The sequence below is a fragment of the Vicugna pacos genome, chromosome 17 (assembly GCF_048564905.1).
Source record: "Vicugna pacos chromosome 17, VicPac4, whole genome shotgun sequence".
Classification (NCBI taxonomy): domain Eukaryota; kingdom Metazoa; phylum Chordata; class Mammalia; order Artiodactyla; family Camelidae; genus Vicugna; species Vicugna pacos.
The window spans coordinates 10819888-10838289 of NC_133003.1; the positions used below are offsets into that span (position 1 = coordinate 10819888).

General features: G+C 44.7%; 1 protein-coding gene and 1 non-coding gene across 2 annotated transcripts in view; one reads left to right on the forward strand and one right to left on the reverse strand.

The window, feature by feature from the left end:
* The window catches only part of GLB1 (galactosidase beta 1), a 75541-nt gene that overhangs the window by 41282 nt on the left and 15857 nt on the right, over nucleotides 1–18402 (reverse strand). The window contains exons 2-9 of the mRNA XM_072940944.1: nucleotides 12627–12796; nucleotides 10391–10541; nucleotides 9953–10013; nucleotides 8751–8845; nucleotides 6738–6918; nucleotides 4645–4703; nucleotides 3181–3302; nucleotides 3057–3097 (exon numbers count right to left, since the gene is read on the reverse strand). Of these exons, the coding sequence (XP_072797045.1) occupies nucleotides 3057–3097; nucleotides 3181–3302; nucleotides 4645–4703; nucleotides 6738–6918; nucleotides 8751–8845; nucleotides 9953–10013; nucleotides 10391–10541; nucleotides 12627–12796 (880 nt within the window). The remainder of the gene's footprint in view (nucleotides 1–3056; nucleotides 3098–3180; nucleotides 3303–4644; nucleotides 4704–6737; nucleotides 6919–8750; nucleotides 8846–9952; nucleotides 10014–10390; nucleotides 10542–12626; nucleotides 12797–18402) is intronic.
* TRNAD-AUC (transfer RNA aspartic acid (anticodon AUC)) lies at nucleotides 15607–15681 on the forward strand. The gene has a single exon. It is a non-coding gene; the product is annotated as a tRNA-Asp (tRNA).

An 18402-nucleotide genomic window follows, 5' to 3' on the forward strand; every position in this document is an offset into this window, starting at 1 on the left:
CCAGCAAGGCTCTGCCCCAGCCTTTTCTCTTCTAGTCCAGAGAGCATTTTACAATGTCAGTGTGTGAGTGATTAAAGTTATTCTAGGATAATCATATCCAACCTAATTTCTAAGTAACTGAGGCATGAAATTTGATAGTTCACTACGATTTTGTAATGAATTCCTTCGAGTGACCCCACAGCTCAGAAATGATGGGGCCAGCACCTTGGGAGACCCTCCTGGTGGTGGGGTTGACAGAAGAACGAGGCTGAGGATCAGGTCATTTTGAAAGACCTGAACCACATAACCAATCAAACTGATCCAATCATGTTACTTTTCCCCCATTTATTACTCAGAGGCTGTGGCTACCAGCAGATCTGCCTGCCTCTGGGAACACATATCTCAAAGCACATCCTTTGCTGTGAGATGCAAAGGAAGGTAAAACCACATCCCTTGCTGCAGGGAGCTCACCTTCTCCTCGTGGGCCCTCCCCTAGCTCTAATGTGGCGGTGACCTTAGACTGCGGGCATCCTGGAGGAAGGCAAGGCCTTATTTACCCAAGGCCCTTGCAGAATCAGGTACCAGGAGGAGCTCCAGGAGGGGTTGCGGGGTTGAGCTGAACGAGTATGACTTTCAGAAACACATTTTACAGGCCAAGGGAACCCAGGCTGGGATGCTGGCCAGGAGGGGAACAAGACAGACTGGAAAACTAAGTCTGTGCCCTGGTTCAACCTGCAGAATCTTTCTCTGGATGTTTCAGGCCATCAGGGGCAGCGTCACAGGCAACCGGTGCTAACTCTGGCCTCCTCTGGCCACGTCAGGGAGGGTGAGGTAGGAAGGCAATAGAAACAGCAAGACGTCCTGCACGTCCGTGTGAGAAGCAGAGGACGGCCTGGCCCCACAGGAGGCCCTCGCCTGGGCACAGGGTGGTGCACCCACCTGCACAGCAGGGCACCCACCGTGGGGAGGACAGGTGACGAGCTGCCCCGGCCAGAGGTTCTCTCCCCTGCTTTCCTCTGGGAGGGCAGCCTGAAGCCCAGACACTAAAAGGGACACAGACTGGCCCTCCCTCACCTCTGCGGAGACACTAGGCAACAGGGCAGGTCAGACAGGCCTACAAACACGGGAAGGGCTGGTTTAGGGGCTGGAACAGAGGCCTTGGGCTGCAAAGTGTTATCCAAAGGGCGGTGACCAGCTTTCTAAGGCCTGAGTTCAAGTCGAGGCTCCACTCCTGGCCAGTTGAATGGGAAACACATGGACATTTGTTGGACCCTGTTTTTCTTACCTGTAAAGTGGGCCCATAGTCCCCAGCCCAGATGAGGCTGCTATGAGGACTGAATGGGAAAACAGAGGCAAGAAAGAGACTTTTATTGTTTATGGCGGGGTCAAGGGCAAGAGAGCGGATTAAGGACGACTTCTGTTTTCTGAGTGGTAGTTTTATACGTCTAAGTTTTAAAAAAGAAGAATGTATTGTCTGCAATAAAATAATAGGATATAGAAAAAAATTGTATCATGAATCGGAAAGGTTAAAAAAAATCAGTCTTTATTCCTGGCTTGGATGACTGGTCGTGGGTCTATGGATGGAAGCTAGGTGGAATCCCCACCTACTGAGTGAAAAAGGCATCACAAAGTTTGAAGTGTTTCTAATGGGAAGACACACAGAGATGCTCGAACTTCAGTTATCAACTTCAGCACACACCTATTTTTTAAGAAATGATGGAGTTTGGCAACAGCTCCATTTCTTGGCTCTAATAACAACAATAATATTAGTAATACTTGGAAGCAAAGTCTTCTCCTTGACTATCTCACCCTGCACAAAAGATGAGCAGTTCAAAGAAGAAACCTCGTAAGAGCCAACAGTACCCAGTTACAGATCCTAGGAGACTGAAGCCCAGTTAGGCCTCCAAAACTCGGTGGGAGGGCATCCTCAGGGATTCACAGAGGAAAATGCAAACGTGGAGAGAGGTGGGGAATGAGGCTTAGAGAAAGGCCAACATAGGATGCTTTGTCTTTGCAAAAGTCAATGGCAACAAAGAGAATTTTGTCATAATTTTTTCTACCAAAAAAAAAAAAAGACCATATAAGAATGTAAAATGATGCAGACACTTTGGAAAACACTACGGCAGTTCCCCTAACTCTAAATGCTGAGTTAGTTACCATATGAACCAGCAATTCCACTCCCAGGTATAAAGCCAAAAGAACTGAACCAGGGATTCAAACAAACACTGAACGCATCCATGTTCATAGCAACATTACTCATCATGGCGAGAAGTGGGGAACGACCCAGACGTACATCAGTGGATGAATGGATACACACAATGTCCACACAGGAGAATATTATTCAGCAACAGAAAGGAATGAAGCACTGACACACACGACCACATGGACGGACCTTGAGATTATGCTAAATGAAAAAGGCCAAACACAAAAGACCACATATTGTATGGTTCAGTTTCTAAGAGATGTCCAGAACAGGCAGACCCATAAAGACAGGACAGACTGGTGATTGCCGAGGGCTGGGAGGAGGGAGAGTGGGGGAGTTCTCGGGTTATGAAGGTTTCTCTCTAGGGGTAATGAAAATGTTATGGACTTAGATGGTGGTAATGACTGCACAACTTTGTGATAACTAAGTACCATGGAATCGTGTATGTGAATTATATCTCAACAAAATATTTTTTAAAAAGAAAGGAAGAAAAAAGACCAGAATATACAAACAAGTACACTATAACTAGGGACTATGACCTGCTCAACTAGCTGGAGTTAACACAAAGTTTCTCCCCAGTACCTCCACCAAAAGTAATAAATAGAGAAACCTAATTACCTCCCCACCAAGAAATTAAAATAAGAATAAAATTTAAAAAGCAAAGTTTCTAAATGCACAAATTATGTCCCTTAAAAAATTTTTTAAAGAAAAGTGATTTTTTAAATTATATAGGCAATTCTTATATATTAAAAACATTTAGGAGAAAACAAAAACAGAAGATAATAGTCATCCGTAAGCAGACCCCCTAAAATCAAACACCAGAAACATTCTAGCATTAGCTTCTATGAGCAGGTAGATGTTAGGTTGCTCTTACCGTTCCAATAGGCAAAATTGGTGCCCCCCATAAACATGTACCTAGAGGAAATGAGAACAGACAGTACTTCAGTAGGAGCCCGCAGGTACGGGGGATACCCTCCCCTCCGAACCCGAACACTCACAAGTTCACATTCGCCCCTCGGGCAAGCATATCTTGGAGGGAAGAAGCCACCGCTTTGGTACTGACTACTGAGTGAGGCTGGCCCCAGTGGTCTAACCAGCCAGTATAGAATTCAGAATTGACCTAAAAAGAGAAAGGACATGGAGTTTAGGACCTTTAAATGCTGGGCTTCCGGGTAACTGCTGCCCTAGGTTCTCCACTGAGGAACAGATGAGCAGCAGAGCTGTCAATCACTGCTTTACCCAGCGCTGGGGGACCAACAGGGACCTCCTAGAGTTCAGCAGTACCCCAATTCAAGTCTCAGGTGCCGACAATACATGTATTCCTGAAAAGTTGTACCTGCCTCAAAATTTTGTGAACCAATCCCCAGTTTAAACATGGGAGGTAAGTTGGCTGGGTGAAAGAATCAGATGTTAAAATATTTTCATTAACTAATTCGCTCTGAATTCTCGTTTGGTGTGAATCCATATTTTCAGATCTCAGATTGACTTAAAGAGAGAGAGACTTGTCCAGACATTCTGCCAAGCAGGCCCCAAACACTTCATGTTTCTGTTGGACTTGACCCTGCCAAGCCCTTGGTCTACAGAAGGAAAAAGAAATCTGGACATGTTCTGGGGCTTTCTCGTCTTGGACTCCAGGAAATAGCTCCACCCAGAGTCTGTGAAGGCCGGTTCAGAAGCTAGGCTCAGAAAAGGTTGTTTTGTGCGAAGGTTTGTACACAGGCAGGGCAGCCTGACCTGTTGCAGAGAAGGCACAGGACACAACCCCTGAAACTGGGCGAGTGACAGTGACAATTAAGCACAGAGAGTGATACACTCATGGGCTGGGCACACCTGCCAGGACCTCCACCTCCCAGCCGCCTGCCCGCATGGAGCCCTGTGACTCCCAGGGTGGCCAGCAAACCCACGTCCCCACGTCACTGGTTTCTTGCCAGAAATGCAGAACTTCAGTCCCCATCCAGACCCAACAGATCAACATTTGCTTTTTAGCAAGATTCCCACATGATGTGTGAGCACGTCGGAGATGGAGAAGCTCTGTCACAAAGAGCCTTCAAGAAACACAGACCTGAACTCGGGATCCCGGCCCTGCCACTCACCAGCTGTACGACCCCAGGCAAGTGACATGTTGTCTGAGCCTCACTGAAAATGGAGCGATAACACTACTTCTGAGAGCCATCACGGGGACCAAATGCAGTGAAGCACGCGGAGCCTGACCTCGGCGGGACGTTCACCTGAGTCCCCATTCTGTCCCTCCCCCACCCCCGGTGTAGGTCTCAGGTTCCAGTGGGAACACTGCTTCTGCTGTCACCCGTGTGTCCCTACGGTCCCACCAGCGGCCGACCTCAGACCCAGAGAGACCGAAGCCGCACGCCCACCACCCACAGCTGGTGGCCGCTCTCCCCCAACAGCGGCCCTGAAGTGAGCACAGGCAGACAGTCTCTCCGCATCTGACCCCCGATTCTCACCAAGGGTCCCTTGGGCTCAGTCTTCCTCTGGATTAGGAAAGCATTTGTGATGTTGGTACCTGAAAAATCAGAGAGTGAGAAGAAAGGTCAGTCATGGGGATGCCCAGGTGTTAAATAAAAAGACCCCTCAGTAGGACTTGAGCCCCAGGCCCCCGCCCTTCTGCCTCCCACACGCCCAGGGGCCTGGCGCACCTCCAGGCTAGCGTCAGGCAGAGACTCAGACGGTCCGTTTGACAGACTGTGGGGACCATAGAATGTTGCTTGCTCTGTGACACTGCCCGTGGCCTCTCCTGGCTGCATTCCCTTGGGAGGTCACCACGCACAGGCCATGTGCTTCCCCTGGCCCCCCAGTGCCTGGACACATGTCTGGTGTGTGTCTCAGTTTACTCGAACATCTAGTTGACCCAGATGCCCCCTACAGGATGGCCCTGCCTTGAACATACTCCCTTGTAGCCGCCAAGGCGCCCCATACATAATAGTGTCACAAATATCAGCCACTTAGTTAGCAAATCAAAGGGATGAACGTGCTCGAATTATGTTCAGCCCCGAATGATGGAGTACACTCTGAATCTGAATTTGTATATCACCAGCCATTCCAGGCCACTTGCTCTCAATTTTTTTCCTCTGAAATATTCCATTAGGATGCCTGGATCTTGTCTTGCTTCCCACGTCTTCTGTTCCCCCGTCCTCCTCCAGGAAGAGAAATGGTTTTTCCAAGGAGAGGTAATGGGCTGCCTACATCAGTGAAAGAGTGCGCGTGAACAGACTCTCTCCAGCCACAGCAGAGGACCCCGGCCCCAAACTGCATGATCCAGTTCCCGCAGGCGGTGTCCCAGAGTGGAAAGGACACCAGCCAAGTCTCCAAACAACCCCTTGCTCTTGGACAGACCTTGAGCTTCTCTGGAAGGCCAGCTTTCAGGAGAGAAGGCGCTATGAAACATTAGGTGGGCTCCAAATGCTGCTCTCGGGAGTCTCTCCTGGGGTCTGGCCCCAGGCAATGCCCCTCTTGCACACGAATGAATGAAGCCACCACAGCCCCACCTGCCCCAGGTACGCCAGCCATGCAGCGTCTGTCCTTGAACCCACAGCAGCAATCATGCTGTCATCCCACATACAAATGATGCTTGCAACAAACTTGTCGTCATCTTCAATGTGTTCCTCCCGACAGAAAAGTGCTGTGGTTTTTCATCACTGTGTTGGCAAAGGTGCCAGAGCAGGAGGAAGCCAGGCTGCCACTTCCTGTGCAGGTCTCTATAGATATGTTACTTCAGCACCGGATGCTCTGAGCAGTGTAGCATGTTTCTAGAAACCCCCAACTCACTGGAGCTTTAAAAATGCGACTCCAGCCTTCTGTACATCCTTCTCATGAGAAGGCAGTGCTGGATGTGCATTTTATCCTTCAGACGGGGGAACAGCAGAATCTCTACGCTATTTGAAGGGCTGGTCTTTTTTGGGAGGTGGGGAAGGGGTAATGTTTTATTTTGAAATAATTTCAAACTTATAGAAATGCTCTGAGAACAGTACAAAGAACTCATATTCCCTTCGCCCAGATTCCCCAATTGTTAACATTTTACCACATTTATTTTATCAGTTTTCCCCTCTCTATATATAAATATATATATACAGGATGGCCCTTTACCCCTAAATACTTCAGGGTGCATTCACTAAGAGCAAGGGCGTTGTTAAAAAATAATAATAATACAATGATAAAAAAACAGGAAATTAACATGGACAGAATACTATTATCTAATCTAAAGACTTTATTCGAAGATTTCAATTGTCCCAATAGTGTCCTTTAAAAAAAAAAAAAAGGGAAAAAAGTCCAGGATCATTTTCAGGACAACACTGCATTTAGCTGTCATGTTCATCATGAAAGCTGCTCTCAACTGAAACAAAGATCTCTTAACGTCATCACAGCCGGAAGCATCCCAGCCAGGCTTTCCTGTGTGGGACCTCTGCATCTGACACGGCACGTTAACAGGTCAGGCAAGATAAAACCACCTCCAGCCCGTCACAGTCCTCAGAGTGATGCATTATTCAGAAAGAAGCGGAAGGGACAGGCGAGTTCCCTGCACTCCAGGGCTGGCACCAACCTGCTCCGAAGTCCACCGTGGCGTAGAGTCCCTGCAGCGTCCCGCACTTTAGGAACCGCTCGTGCGCCCCGTCAGTGGTGAACAGAAGCACTTTCTCACCCAGGTAGGAGCGGAAGCGATTCTGCAGGAACCGCAGGTAAGTGTAATCACAGGCAGAGTAGCTGCCGTATTCATTTTCAACCTGCAAATTACAAAAGAGGGCGGGGAAGAAATCAGGAGATGCCAATGTTGTCCCTCATCCCTCGTCCCTCGGATGCAAAGCTTTGGTTGGGAGATGACAAGGCTTAGTCACTCCCCCAAATATCTCCACCACTCAGTCCTTAAAACTCATTTTCCAAAAAGCAACACAGCATAAAACGTATCTTCTATTTATTAACCATCCCCCCAACCCCAGAAATAAGAAGCAGAAAACAACCAACATGTTAGTACTTGAACGGCAGTGACATTCTCCTCTATAGCAGATAATGGAAACTTTCAGCATTACATAACTAATACCATCTCAGGGCAGAAACATTCACAAAATGAAGAAAAATGAAAAGAAAATGGAAAAATCATCTGTTAATAATTCTGTTACCCAGACATAACCACTGTAAGCATTTTGGCATGGTCTTCTAGATTCTTACACAAAGACATGCACATCTTTGTTTTTTGTTGTTGTTGTTGTGTTTTGTTCTGGGCAGGGAGGTAATTCGGTTTATTTATTTATTTTAATTGTGGTCTTGGGGATTGAACCCAGTACCTTGGGCATGCTAAGTGCAAACTCTACCACTGAGCTATATGCTCCCTGCCACGCACATCTTAATTATATACAAATAATACACAGTAATTGTTCTCTGTGCTCAAAACTGGCATCATATTATATGCACCAGTTATAATGTTACCTTTCTCCTTAATACATTCTGCAAAATGTCCCTAGGAATAATCAGGGAAGTTATAAACCATCAGTTACTGGGTTCCCTACTGTCAAACGTTCAGGGTGTTTCCCACTTTGCACTCAATAACCGATGTTCTGTTTGTGCTCAGGAGCGACTGTGGTTTTTCAATCAGGAGCTATTTTGCCCTCCAGGGGACATCTGTCTGGAGAATTTTGAGAGTGTCAACTAGAGGCGGGTGTGCTGCTGACCCCTAGTGAGCAGAGGACAAGGGAAGCTGCCAAACATCCTACACAGTCAGCCTCTGTAACAGTTGTCGGATGCAAGCAGCAATGGTGCTCAGGATGGGAACCCCTGCACTGAAGCAAGAATTCTCAGTGGGGCGAAGAGCATCCGTAAGGAAGTGAGAACTGATTCTTATAGGATTAAACAAACAAACAAACAAACAAAAAACCTGGGGGTGGGTATAACTCAGTGGTAGATTGAGTGCTTAGCATGCACGAGGTCCTGGGTTCAATCCCCAGTATCTCCATTAAAAATAAATAAATAAAAATAAACCTAATCGCCTCCTTCCTCCCAACACACACACACACACACACACACACACACACAATAAGCAATAAATAAAAGGAAATTAAGTTAAAAACTGAAAGTGATTTAAGGAGAAGCAGAGACTGAAAAACCAGGGAAACAGAAGAAAACCTGAGATCAAGAGAAAGGAAGAAGACCCCGTCTGTCGTGCTGACACACCCAGTTCCAGCCTTGGAATCTGCACACAGGAGAATAGGCTCCTAAAACCTTAACCTGTACAATTTTATATATAGTAGTGTGTGCCTGTTAATCCCAAACTCCTAATCTATCCCCCAACTTTTCCCTCTGGCAACTAGTTTGTTTTCGATGTCCATGAGTCTATTTCTGGTTTGTAACTAAAATTTGTTCTTTGTTTTTTAAATGGAGGTACTGGGGATTTAACCCAGGACCTCATGCATGCCAAGCGTGTGCTCCACCACTGAGCTATACCCTCCCCCAGCATTGCCTCTTAAAGAAACAGACAAAAGAGGCTCATGCCTGCTTCACTGCCACATGTAACGTGGGTGGATGGAAACCTCCCCCAGCTGCCCGGGCTCTTCTCCTCCGTTACCTGCACGCTGATAATTGGCCCTCCATTCTGGTAGAGGAGGGGTTTCATCTTGGGCAGAAGGACTCTCAACCACTTGTCCACGGACGCAAGGTAATCTGGAAAACAGATTTAACACCATCACACACCTTTCTCTACAAAGAGACACAGCCTGTCACCTGGGGGCTGGCAGCAGAGATCAGACAGACTGGATTCAACAACTACCTTCTGAGATGGCGGGGCAGCAGGCACTAAATGTCTGATGAAAGTCGTCCTGCCAGGTTGAGCTCTCAGAGGACAGGGACCAGGGGGCCGGGTACCCGTCCCTGCCACTAGGACAAAAAGCCTGCAGCACAGGGGGCATCCACCAACACTTGTCAAATGAAGAAATAGGTGACAGAGTGACGTCTCCTTCTCACTGTCATAGTAGAGTTTTTTTTAAGTTCTTATCAATTATGTATTTACAATACGCGATGGGGAAAACAGAGTACACACTTCATAAAGTTGCCATAGGATAAAATGAGATATGTGGAAAGACACTAATGATGCACCAAGAGTGCAAACTGTAAGACTTGCACACCAAGAAGGAAACGCACCTGGAGCGTCCTGCACCAGCCTCTTACACGGCAAACTTAAGCCGCGTTAGCTGCTCTTAGGACCAACTTCCTCACCGAGAGAAACTCAGGTCTTCAGAAGATAGAAATGCAGCTAAATAGGACCTTCTGATTGACAAGGGTTTACAGCTAAAATAATTTTTAGTGGTTTAAAAAGACAGGGGGAAAAAATCTATCGTTTGCAGATCCTTCTGTAAAAGAAGACAAAGGAATAGAAGGCATCACAGAAATCTGGTGAAACCCAGTGACAGCATTCCAGTGACACCATCCTAGAAACTACATCCACCATTCTGGTCAGCTGGAAGTTATCCCTGGCCAAGTGATACACTAAGCGTGGAGGCAGAGAAAGCATGGAAGTCAACTGGTCAACGGCAATCAGGGCCCAGTGCCAATTCAAAGAGTCACCAGTGTATCTGTGAGATCCGGTCAAGTCGTTGGTGGAAGCCTTCGGTCCTGCACACTCAGTGTCTGGACAATGACTCACACTCACTCTTTGGCTAAATTTTCAGAAGTGTTCACACAGGGGCACCCCAGCCTCCAAAATCCCTGATCCTTTTGATATAAATTATCTAAGCTTTCTTAAATTCTCTTAAGACATCCAGAACAACTTACCTGGATCAGAAGAACGGAGAACAATAGATTTTTTCTCTAATAGCCAAGCAGGTAATCCTCCCTAGGATAGGGGGAAAAAAGAGAAAAAAAGAGGAAGCCATTAAAAGATCTCGGGGGAGACAGAAATTACTATTAACGGTGAGGGAAAAGAAGAAAAGTGTCATGGAGACAGGGTATTTGAACTGGGTTTTCTGGTCTGTACTCAGGGAAACTAGAAATTGTAAACACAGTAAAAATAAGATCACTTTGCATGGATGCAACATTTTGAGAATCAAAGCCTTTTAGATAGATTACGTCACTTAATCTCACAACTACCCTGGGAGGAGGACAGAGCCCACACCATGAACCGCTTTTGACAGATGAGGAAACTGACTTCCGGTCGTGCGCATCTCTGCCTTCTGACCCTGCCTGTCACGAGCCCAGCTGAGCCGCACTCACCATGTCCCACTCCGCACAGATGTAGGGTCCAGGCCGCAGGATAACCAGCAGCCCCAGCTTGTGCGCCAGCTGGATAAAATGTTCCACATCATGGTCCCCGGTGAACAGGTACTGTCCTGGCTGGGGCTCGTGGAAGTTCCAGGCCACGTACCTGCCAAGACACACACACAACCCCTTCCTGGGAACAGCTCAAAGATCCAGGTGTCCTATGTTCATTTCTGAACAGTCTGCAGAACTCTAAACCCACAGGACACACAGACATCTGCCTTTGGCAGCCTCTTGGGAAAGAAGCCTGGTCTTGAGTTTTCACAGTAGCTACCAAGTGAATCAAACTCGTGGGAGACACTTTTAAGCATGTGATTCACAAAGAGTGCCCCTTCCTAGTTAATGCTTGACTCAAAAAAAAAAATATATATATATATATATATATATGGGGGGAGGGTACAGCTTAGTGGCAGAGCTTGATTTTAGCATGCGCGAGGTCCTGCGTTCAATCCCCAGTACCTCCATTAAATATATAAATAAATAAATAAAAACCTAATTACCTCTGTTTTTTTTTTAAATACAGAGTTACATGGACATGCATTACTATTATGTAAAAATTACATAAGCCTGTGTAAGCCTTAGGAAAAATGAAAATATCTGTGCTAAAGTGATTAGCAGTATACTAATTTTTTGAAAAACACTTTTTAATAAAAATGGAAAAATCTCCAACCCCTATGTCGTGCTGATAAAAGATTTTGTCAGGAAGTGCAAGAAGGAGGTAAAATAACAAAAACTCCCACCAGCTCCCCCCGGCATCCTGCAGCAGGAAACACAAATTGAAATATGAAGCCACCCACTGCCATCATAAAGGTCTCTTTGATGACCTCTGGCTTGTGTCCTTTTCCCGCAATAGCCTGGTTTTAGGGTTCCCTGGAACATACGGTCTTGTTTCAACTTACTGCTGAAACTACAGACAGGTCCAAGTGGCCTTGGAACCAGAATTACAATCAGGATTCTCTCCTAAACTACCTGTCTGGGGAATCTGCCTCTGGGTTTTTTTTTTCACCCTTTACCTTTGAAAAGTTATCAGCAATCCACATCAGCAGTGCAAAAACCAGAGTGGCCAGCCACCCCAGCTTCCTTCTCACTTAGTCAACTTGCAACAGCAGAAGAGAAGAGATGAGGAGATACAGTTATTGGGGTAATACTGTAACCCTGGGCTACAGAATCACCCCAGCAGAACCACAAAGACAGACGAGGTTTCAGGAATCTACCTAACAAGGCATAACTCCCTAGGAGCTGAGAGAGCTATCGCTGCCTAGAAACACAAATCCCAGCTGGACCTCTGGCCAAAAATACGTGCCTGGGCAAACTGCAGTTTCACCAGTTGTGAATGGGACTGGTGACCTTGGAGAAGGGGTGTCATCCATGTAATGTGCCCTGCACACAGCAAACAATCAGTGTTACTTGCTTTCGCCTTTTATTTTTCTTAATGGAGTAGAGTTGATTTACAATGTTGTGTTAGTCTCAGGGGTACAGCAAAGTGATTCAGATATATATACACACATATATGTATGTGTGTATATATATTCTTTTTCATATTCTTTTCCATTATAGGCTATCACAAAATATTGAATATAGTTCCCTGTGCTCTACACTAGGTCCTTGTTGTTTCCCATTTTCTTTTTTTAGGGGGAGCAGCGGTTAGATTTATTTATTTATTTATTCTTTTAATGGAGGTACTGGGGATTGAACCCAGGACCTTGTGCATACTAAGCACCCGCTCTGCCACTAAGCTATACCCTCCCCACCTTGACCTTGCTGTTGATCTATTTTGTACATTGTAGTTTGTATCTGCTAATCCCAAACTCCTAATTTATCCCTCCCCTCCTTTCCCCTTTGGTAACCATAACTTGGTTTTCTATGTGAGCCTCTTTCTGTTTTGTAAAATAAGTTCATTTGTAGATTCCACATATAAGTGATAGCATATATTTGTCTTTTCCCCCTTTGCCTTTTTAAGCTGATATTCATTTTATGATTTCTGGTGACAAAACTCAAGGTTGGAAGAAGCAACTATTGTCTGAAGAAGGGCCAGTCATGACAAGGTGATCCCAGAACACCAGGCTATGCTGGTCCCTGTTCTGAGCAATGGGACAGCTGCACTGAGAGATGCAGCCATGCCCCTCCACACCCCTCCCCCAGCCAGGTGTGAGCATCCAGGCTGGGGCGAGCTCAGGGCCCTCCTACTTACATCTGGATGGCGTTCAGCCCAGCCATCTTCATCTTTACCAGCCGGTCCTTCCAGTACATGCGGGGCACGCGGAAGTAGTGGATGCTTCCTGAGATGTAGCGGAATGGCTGGCCATCCTTAAGGAAGCGGTTGTGGCTGTAGTCGATCTCGAACGTCCTCTGGGAGGCGTTCTACAAAGCAAGATAGGACCATGTGAGAACTTGCACCTCCTGCATTTCAGAAGCAGATGCTTTTTTTTTTTTAATTTAAGTACTGTCAGTTACAACGTGTCAATTTCAGGTGTCCAGCACAATGGCCCAGTCATGCATATAAATACATGTATTTGTTTTCATATTCTTTTTCATTAAAGGTTATTACAAGATATTGAACGTAGTTCCCTGTGCTATATACAGCAGAAACTTTTTTTTTTTTTGGAAGCAGATGCTTTGGCAGTGGCAAGTGATTCCCTACCCCTTAAGTTTGTGTATGTGCTGCTGGAGTCAATGTCAGCTTCTGGGCTATAAAACAAACCATGGCTGAGTCAGGGCGAGGAGGACCTCCGTGCAAGATTCCAGAGGACGGCACCAATGTGATAATCAGTGGCTAAGATGCAAAAGTTACATTCCCAAAGAGAAAACCCTGCTGCAGGTGACTTTTCTTGTGGTGTGGTAAAAACCAGTATACTGGGGACACCACACACACACATACACACATCCTGTCCTCTGTGGCTGTGACCTGCCGGAGCACTGAGTGTACTTCAACAGGAATGTCACTGAGCTCAAATAAACAGATGAGCAGTCGGAAGCCCTGAAGCCTCACCCACGGTGACGGAGCATCCCTCTCTAATCCTCCGCCTCTTCATCCATAAACACACGGGATGTCAGAGTAAACAAAACTGAAGGCAATATCAGTGACCCAATTTGTGAGCCATGACTGCAATTTGGCACTTTTTTTTTTTAATGTCAAAGCTGGCACTTTTTTTAATTGAAGAGAATAGAAAATATCACCATATTGCACATAGTAAAGACAAGTATTATTTTATGAAACTTTTGTTAATATATACATATAAAGAGTTGCATATGGATGGGTGTGTGGGGGGTTGTGATGTAAGATGTTATTTCTAGAAATCAAATCAAATTTCTCGAGACACTGTCTGGGCATAAGTTCAGGAGTTGAAATGCTACTGGGATTTGAAAGGAAGACCTCAAAGGGGAGGCCGACTGTGAGGCTGAATAGAACACTGCCCTCTGGTGGTGGGAAAAGGCAGCAACAGATCTCAGATGCCTACAGGACCAGGGCTACAAGAAACCATTTAAATAGTGTCCTTCATTGTTGGTGAGATTCCTTGTGTATCACTGGGCATTTTTTTAAGGTTTTTTTTTTCTTTCATAGCAGCATCACAGTCCATGAGAGCTTTGGGGGCTTCCCTTGAGGCCATATCTAGAAACAACTGTGAGAGTGAGGGTCCTAGAACACACTTGGCCTGAAATCCACCTAGAGAGTTAAAGCATTGTAACTAAAGGTAGACAACTCACCAGATTGCTTAGGGGCAAATGAAAAGCTTTACTGTATGTGAGTTAATAAAGCTAACTAAAAATAAGCAAATAAATAATTTAAGAATCATTTTTAAGAGGCCAATGTCAATTTGATCTTTTTATTCTTCTAGTAAAGAACACTTTAATTGCCATTCAAAAGCAAGAAACACAAAAATATAAAAATTATTTCTTCTACCAGATGCCCCAGTGTATAGTTTTGAAAGCATCTCATAGCATGTATGTGATTAAATGTGAAATAAGGGTTTCCTACAAGTTCTGTGAGTTTCAAGGTGGCTCATGGGTTGGGCAACTTCTTTGGACAAATAGAAAGACAGTAGCAACTTTGGGCAGAACTGGGAAAAGCAAACGGCTGATTGAAGTCCACTTGTCTAGGGGAAGGTGTTCAGAGGAGGAGGAGATGAGATTGGAGAAAATGATCCTGGCAGACAGTGGAATTTGGCCTTGATCCCACACAGCACAGCATGACCCCTCCATTCAAACAACCTCCAAATCCAGCCCAAATATCAACCTACCAACTATTTACAAATATTACCAAGCACCTACTATGTGCTGAGTAATAACAGAGAGGAAGGACATAGATGTGGCCACAGCCCACATGAGGCTTCTATCTAGCAAGGAAGAAACCCAACAGTCAACACAGAGAGGCCCAGATGGTAAAGTGTGGATAAGATCAGCCGGTTGGACACCTTAAACGCATACAGTGTTCTTCATTGATAACATCTCAGTACAGCTGGCGGGGAAGGACTAGAGTGGAAGACTGAAGCAGCAACAAATGGCATGTGACGCAAACCTGGAGACTGAGGACAAGTTTCCCCAAGGAAGGACCACCTCAAACTGTGGTTGTCAGCCTTGGCCACATCAGAATCACCTGCGCAAGCTTTTAAAAATAGCAAAGTCTGGCCTCATCGCCCAGACATTCAGATTTTAGTTGATTTGGGTGGAGTCCAGGCATTAGCATTTCTTAAAGCAGCCCAGATGGTGTAACATGCAGGCAGGGTTGAGAATGACCGGGCTAGGCTAAGCCCTGAGATGAGGAAGAGCCAGCCAAGCAGACGGGTGACACTGGCAGAGGAGACAGTGGGGACTGGCGGAGGGAGGGCAGGGTGCAGCGAAGGAGCGGTGGACCCTCAACACAGAGGAAGCTCCATGGCAGCCAGAACGGAGGAGATGGGCGGGAGCCAGGCTGGGTGAGCCCTGAAGTCCACTTTCAAGGGCCTGGAGAGCTATGGAGAGCAACTTGAAGAGAAGAATGAGGATCCAACATGTGTTTCCAAACATTCGGCACTCTGGCCTTTTCTTGAAACGGCAATAGAGGATGCGGTCACGGACCATGATGGGGGCAGCAGGTGGAATGCACAGGGCCAGGGCTAACCTCAAGAGGCTCCCATTGGCCTCAGGTAGAAAAGTTTGAGCTTTTTTTTTTTTTTAAGAGAGAGAAGTTTGGTGGAGAGGGTGCAGCTCAGTGGTAGAGCGTGTGCTTATCATGCACGAGGTCCTGGGTTCAATCCCCAGTACCTCCATTAAATATATATATGTATGTATAAAATAAATAAATAAATAATTTTTAAAAATTGATAACAATAAAAGAAAGTTAAAGCTGTATTAGAGAGAGAAGTTAAGAGATACATCAACCGGAATAAAAAAAAGTGCAAGGCTATTGACATTTGTGAGTTCATAATCATACACAGAGAGGAAAAAAGAATTCACCTTCAGAGATCACTAGAGTAGCAACTCATGACTCTAAAGATGACAAATAAAGGGTATTTCCCTGTCACATAAAAACTATATTTCAAGGTAACCGAAAAGTTGACAATGGAAAATTCTTCACAGAATTTCAGCTGATCAATGCAGATGGAATAACACAATCTGAAAAAACACCCTTTTCTAATACTTAGTGAAATAATGGATTTAAGCTAGAATCATCAACGGATGCTAAAACCATCAGCAAGGTCGATAGAATTCTACAAAGAAGGGATCAGGCAGATTCTACGTGTTCCCTCTGCTCCAGGTCAAGCTCATAAATCTAGATGTGACTCTCCTGTGGTGATTTAGCAGGAAGTACACAGCCCCGCCCAGAAGCAGCCCTCATTATGGGACTTAAATCTCCACTGAACCTGGTTCTCAACAATAAGAGCAAGAGGAAGCCAGAACCCGAATCTGAAATGTCAGGCATTCTAAAAGTCCAGTGATAGAGTTGCTCTGACAAGTTGACGGTATTAAAATAAAAATAAGATAGAGTATTACTAGAAAATAGAAGTGAACTTAAGAGACATAACAACCTAGTGCAGCACAGGAAGCTGGCCTGGATTCTGATTTTAACAAACTGACAAAAAAAAAAAATGTTGAGAGAGGAATATCTAGTCATAAGCTGGGCATTAGATAGAATTTTTAAACTGCCTTTAATTCTGTTGGGAATAATAATGGCATGGATTATACAAAAGAAAAAAAAAGTCCTCTTCTGTTGGAGATACATAGAGGAGTATTGATGGGTGGAGTGACATCTGAGGTTACTGTAGATCAAGACGAAACAGGAAAAAAAAAAGTAGAGGGTATGGAAAGCCAAACTGATCATTGCTGAAGCTGGGTAACTGGAATCATGGGCACTGTCTCTCTGTATTTTTTGTTTGTTTTGGTGGGGGGCAGGTAATTAGGTTTATGTATTTATTTTATGGAGGTGCTGGGGATTGAACCCAGGACCTCGTCTATGCTAGGCACATGCTCTACCACTGAGCTATACCCTCCCCAGTCTTTTTTGAAATTTTCCATAATAAAACATCTTTTAAACATGCATTTACCCTTTTCAACAGAATTTTCTCCATGGATATACATACAATTGTGCCTTTAAAAAGTTTCTGCAACACTACTGAAACCAAATGGCACTTCAAAAGAAAGGCTTTTCTTGGTTATAAGAGAAACAAAAACATATTCATGAAAAGACTTATAGAAAATGTTCATAGCAGCTCTATTCATAATAGCCCCAAACTGGAAGCAAAACCCGAAACTCCTCCCTCAACAAGTAAATGAATAAATACACGATGGCATATCCACACAACAGAAGACTACTCAGCAGTAAAAAAGAAAGAACTACCGATACTTGCAATAACATGGGTACATCTCAAACCTGTCATGCTGACAAGTGAAAGAAGCCTTACACAAAAGGTTCACAGTGTATGAGTCCATTTATGTGAAGTTCTGGAGCAGGCAAGTCCAATTTATGATGGAAAAAATATCAGGAGAGTTACTGCCTTTGGGAGAGGAGGGGCAGGTACTGCTTGGGAAAGGATAGGATGGAACTTCCTGGGGCAATGGTAATGTTCCGTAGCTGAGTCAGGGTTTTGGATTACCAGGTGTATGCATTTGTCAAAACTCACCAAATGGTGCACTGAGATTGGTGTTATTTCATTGCATGTAAAGTTGACCTCAAAAGGAAAAAAAAAAACTATAAACAAATACTAACCTCTAGTTAATGATATACACGCTGATTTATTTGAGGGGAACTACACTGATGTCTGTGACTTACTCTGAAACGCACCCAAAAAATAAGATGGATTGATGGACGGAAGGATGGATTGATAGTAATATGTTAATGGTAGAATCTGAATGGTGAGGGTAAAATTTTTTCAACCCTCTGTATGTGTGAAAATTTTTCCTAGTCAAATGTTGACACAAATTACAAAGTTGGGAGCTGGGAGAATTGGAGGAAGGTGGTCAAAAGGCACAAACTTCCAGTTATAAGACAGTAAGTACCAGGGATGTAACGTACAACCTGATGACTATAGGTGGCACGGCTGTGTGATATACAGGAAAGCTGTTAAGAGAGTAAACGCTAAGTGAGTTGTCTTCCATTACATACACATGCTGCATCTTCTTCATCCATTCATCTATTGATGTGCACTTAACGATGCTTCCATGTCTTGGCAATTATAAACAATGTTGCCGTTAATAGCGGGGTGGCGGGGTGTATGCATCTTTTTGAATTAACTCTTATTTTGTGGCTGGCTTTATTCCTTGATAATTATGTAAGTTTAGAAAGCTAAAGCTCTGAATGTTCTTAGAAACAATGAACAGTACATATATGTAAATTTTTTAAATATGTGTAGTATGTTGTGTCTATGTATTTATATGCGATCCATTGTATATGTGCAGTCAAATTGTAAAAATTCTACCTAATAAAACTGAAAAATAAAAAAAAATTCTACCTAATAAAACTGAAAAATGAAAAAAAAAGAGTAAACCCTAAG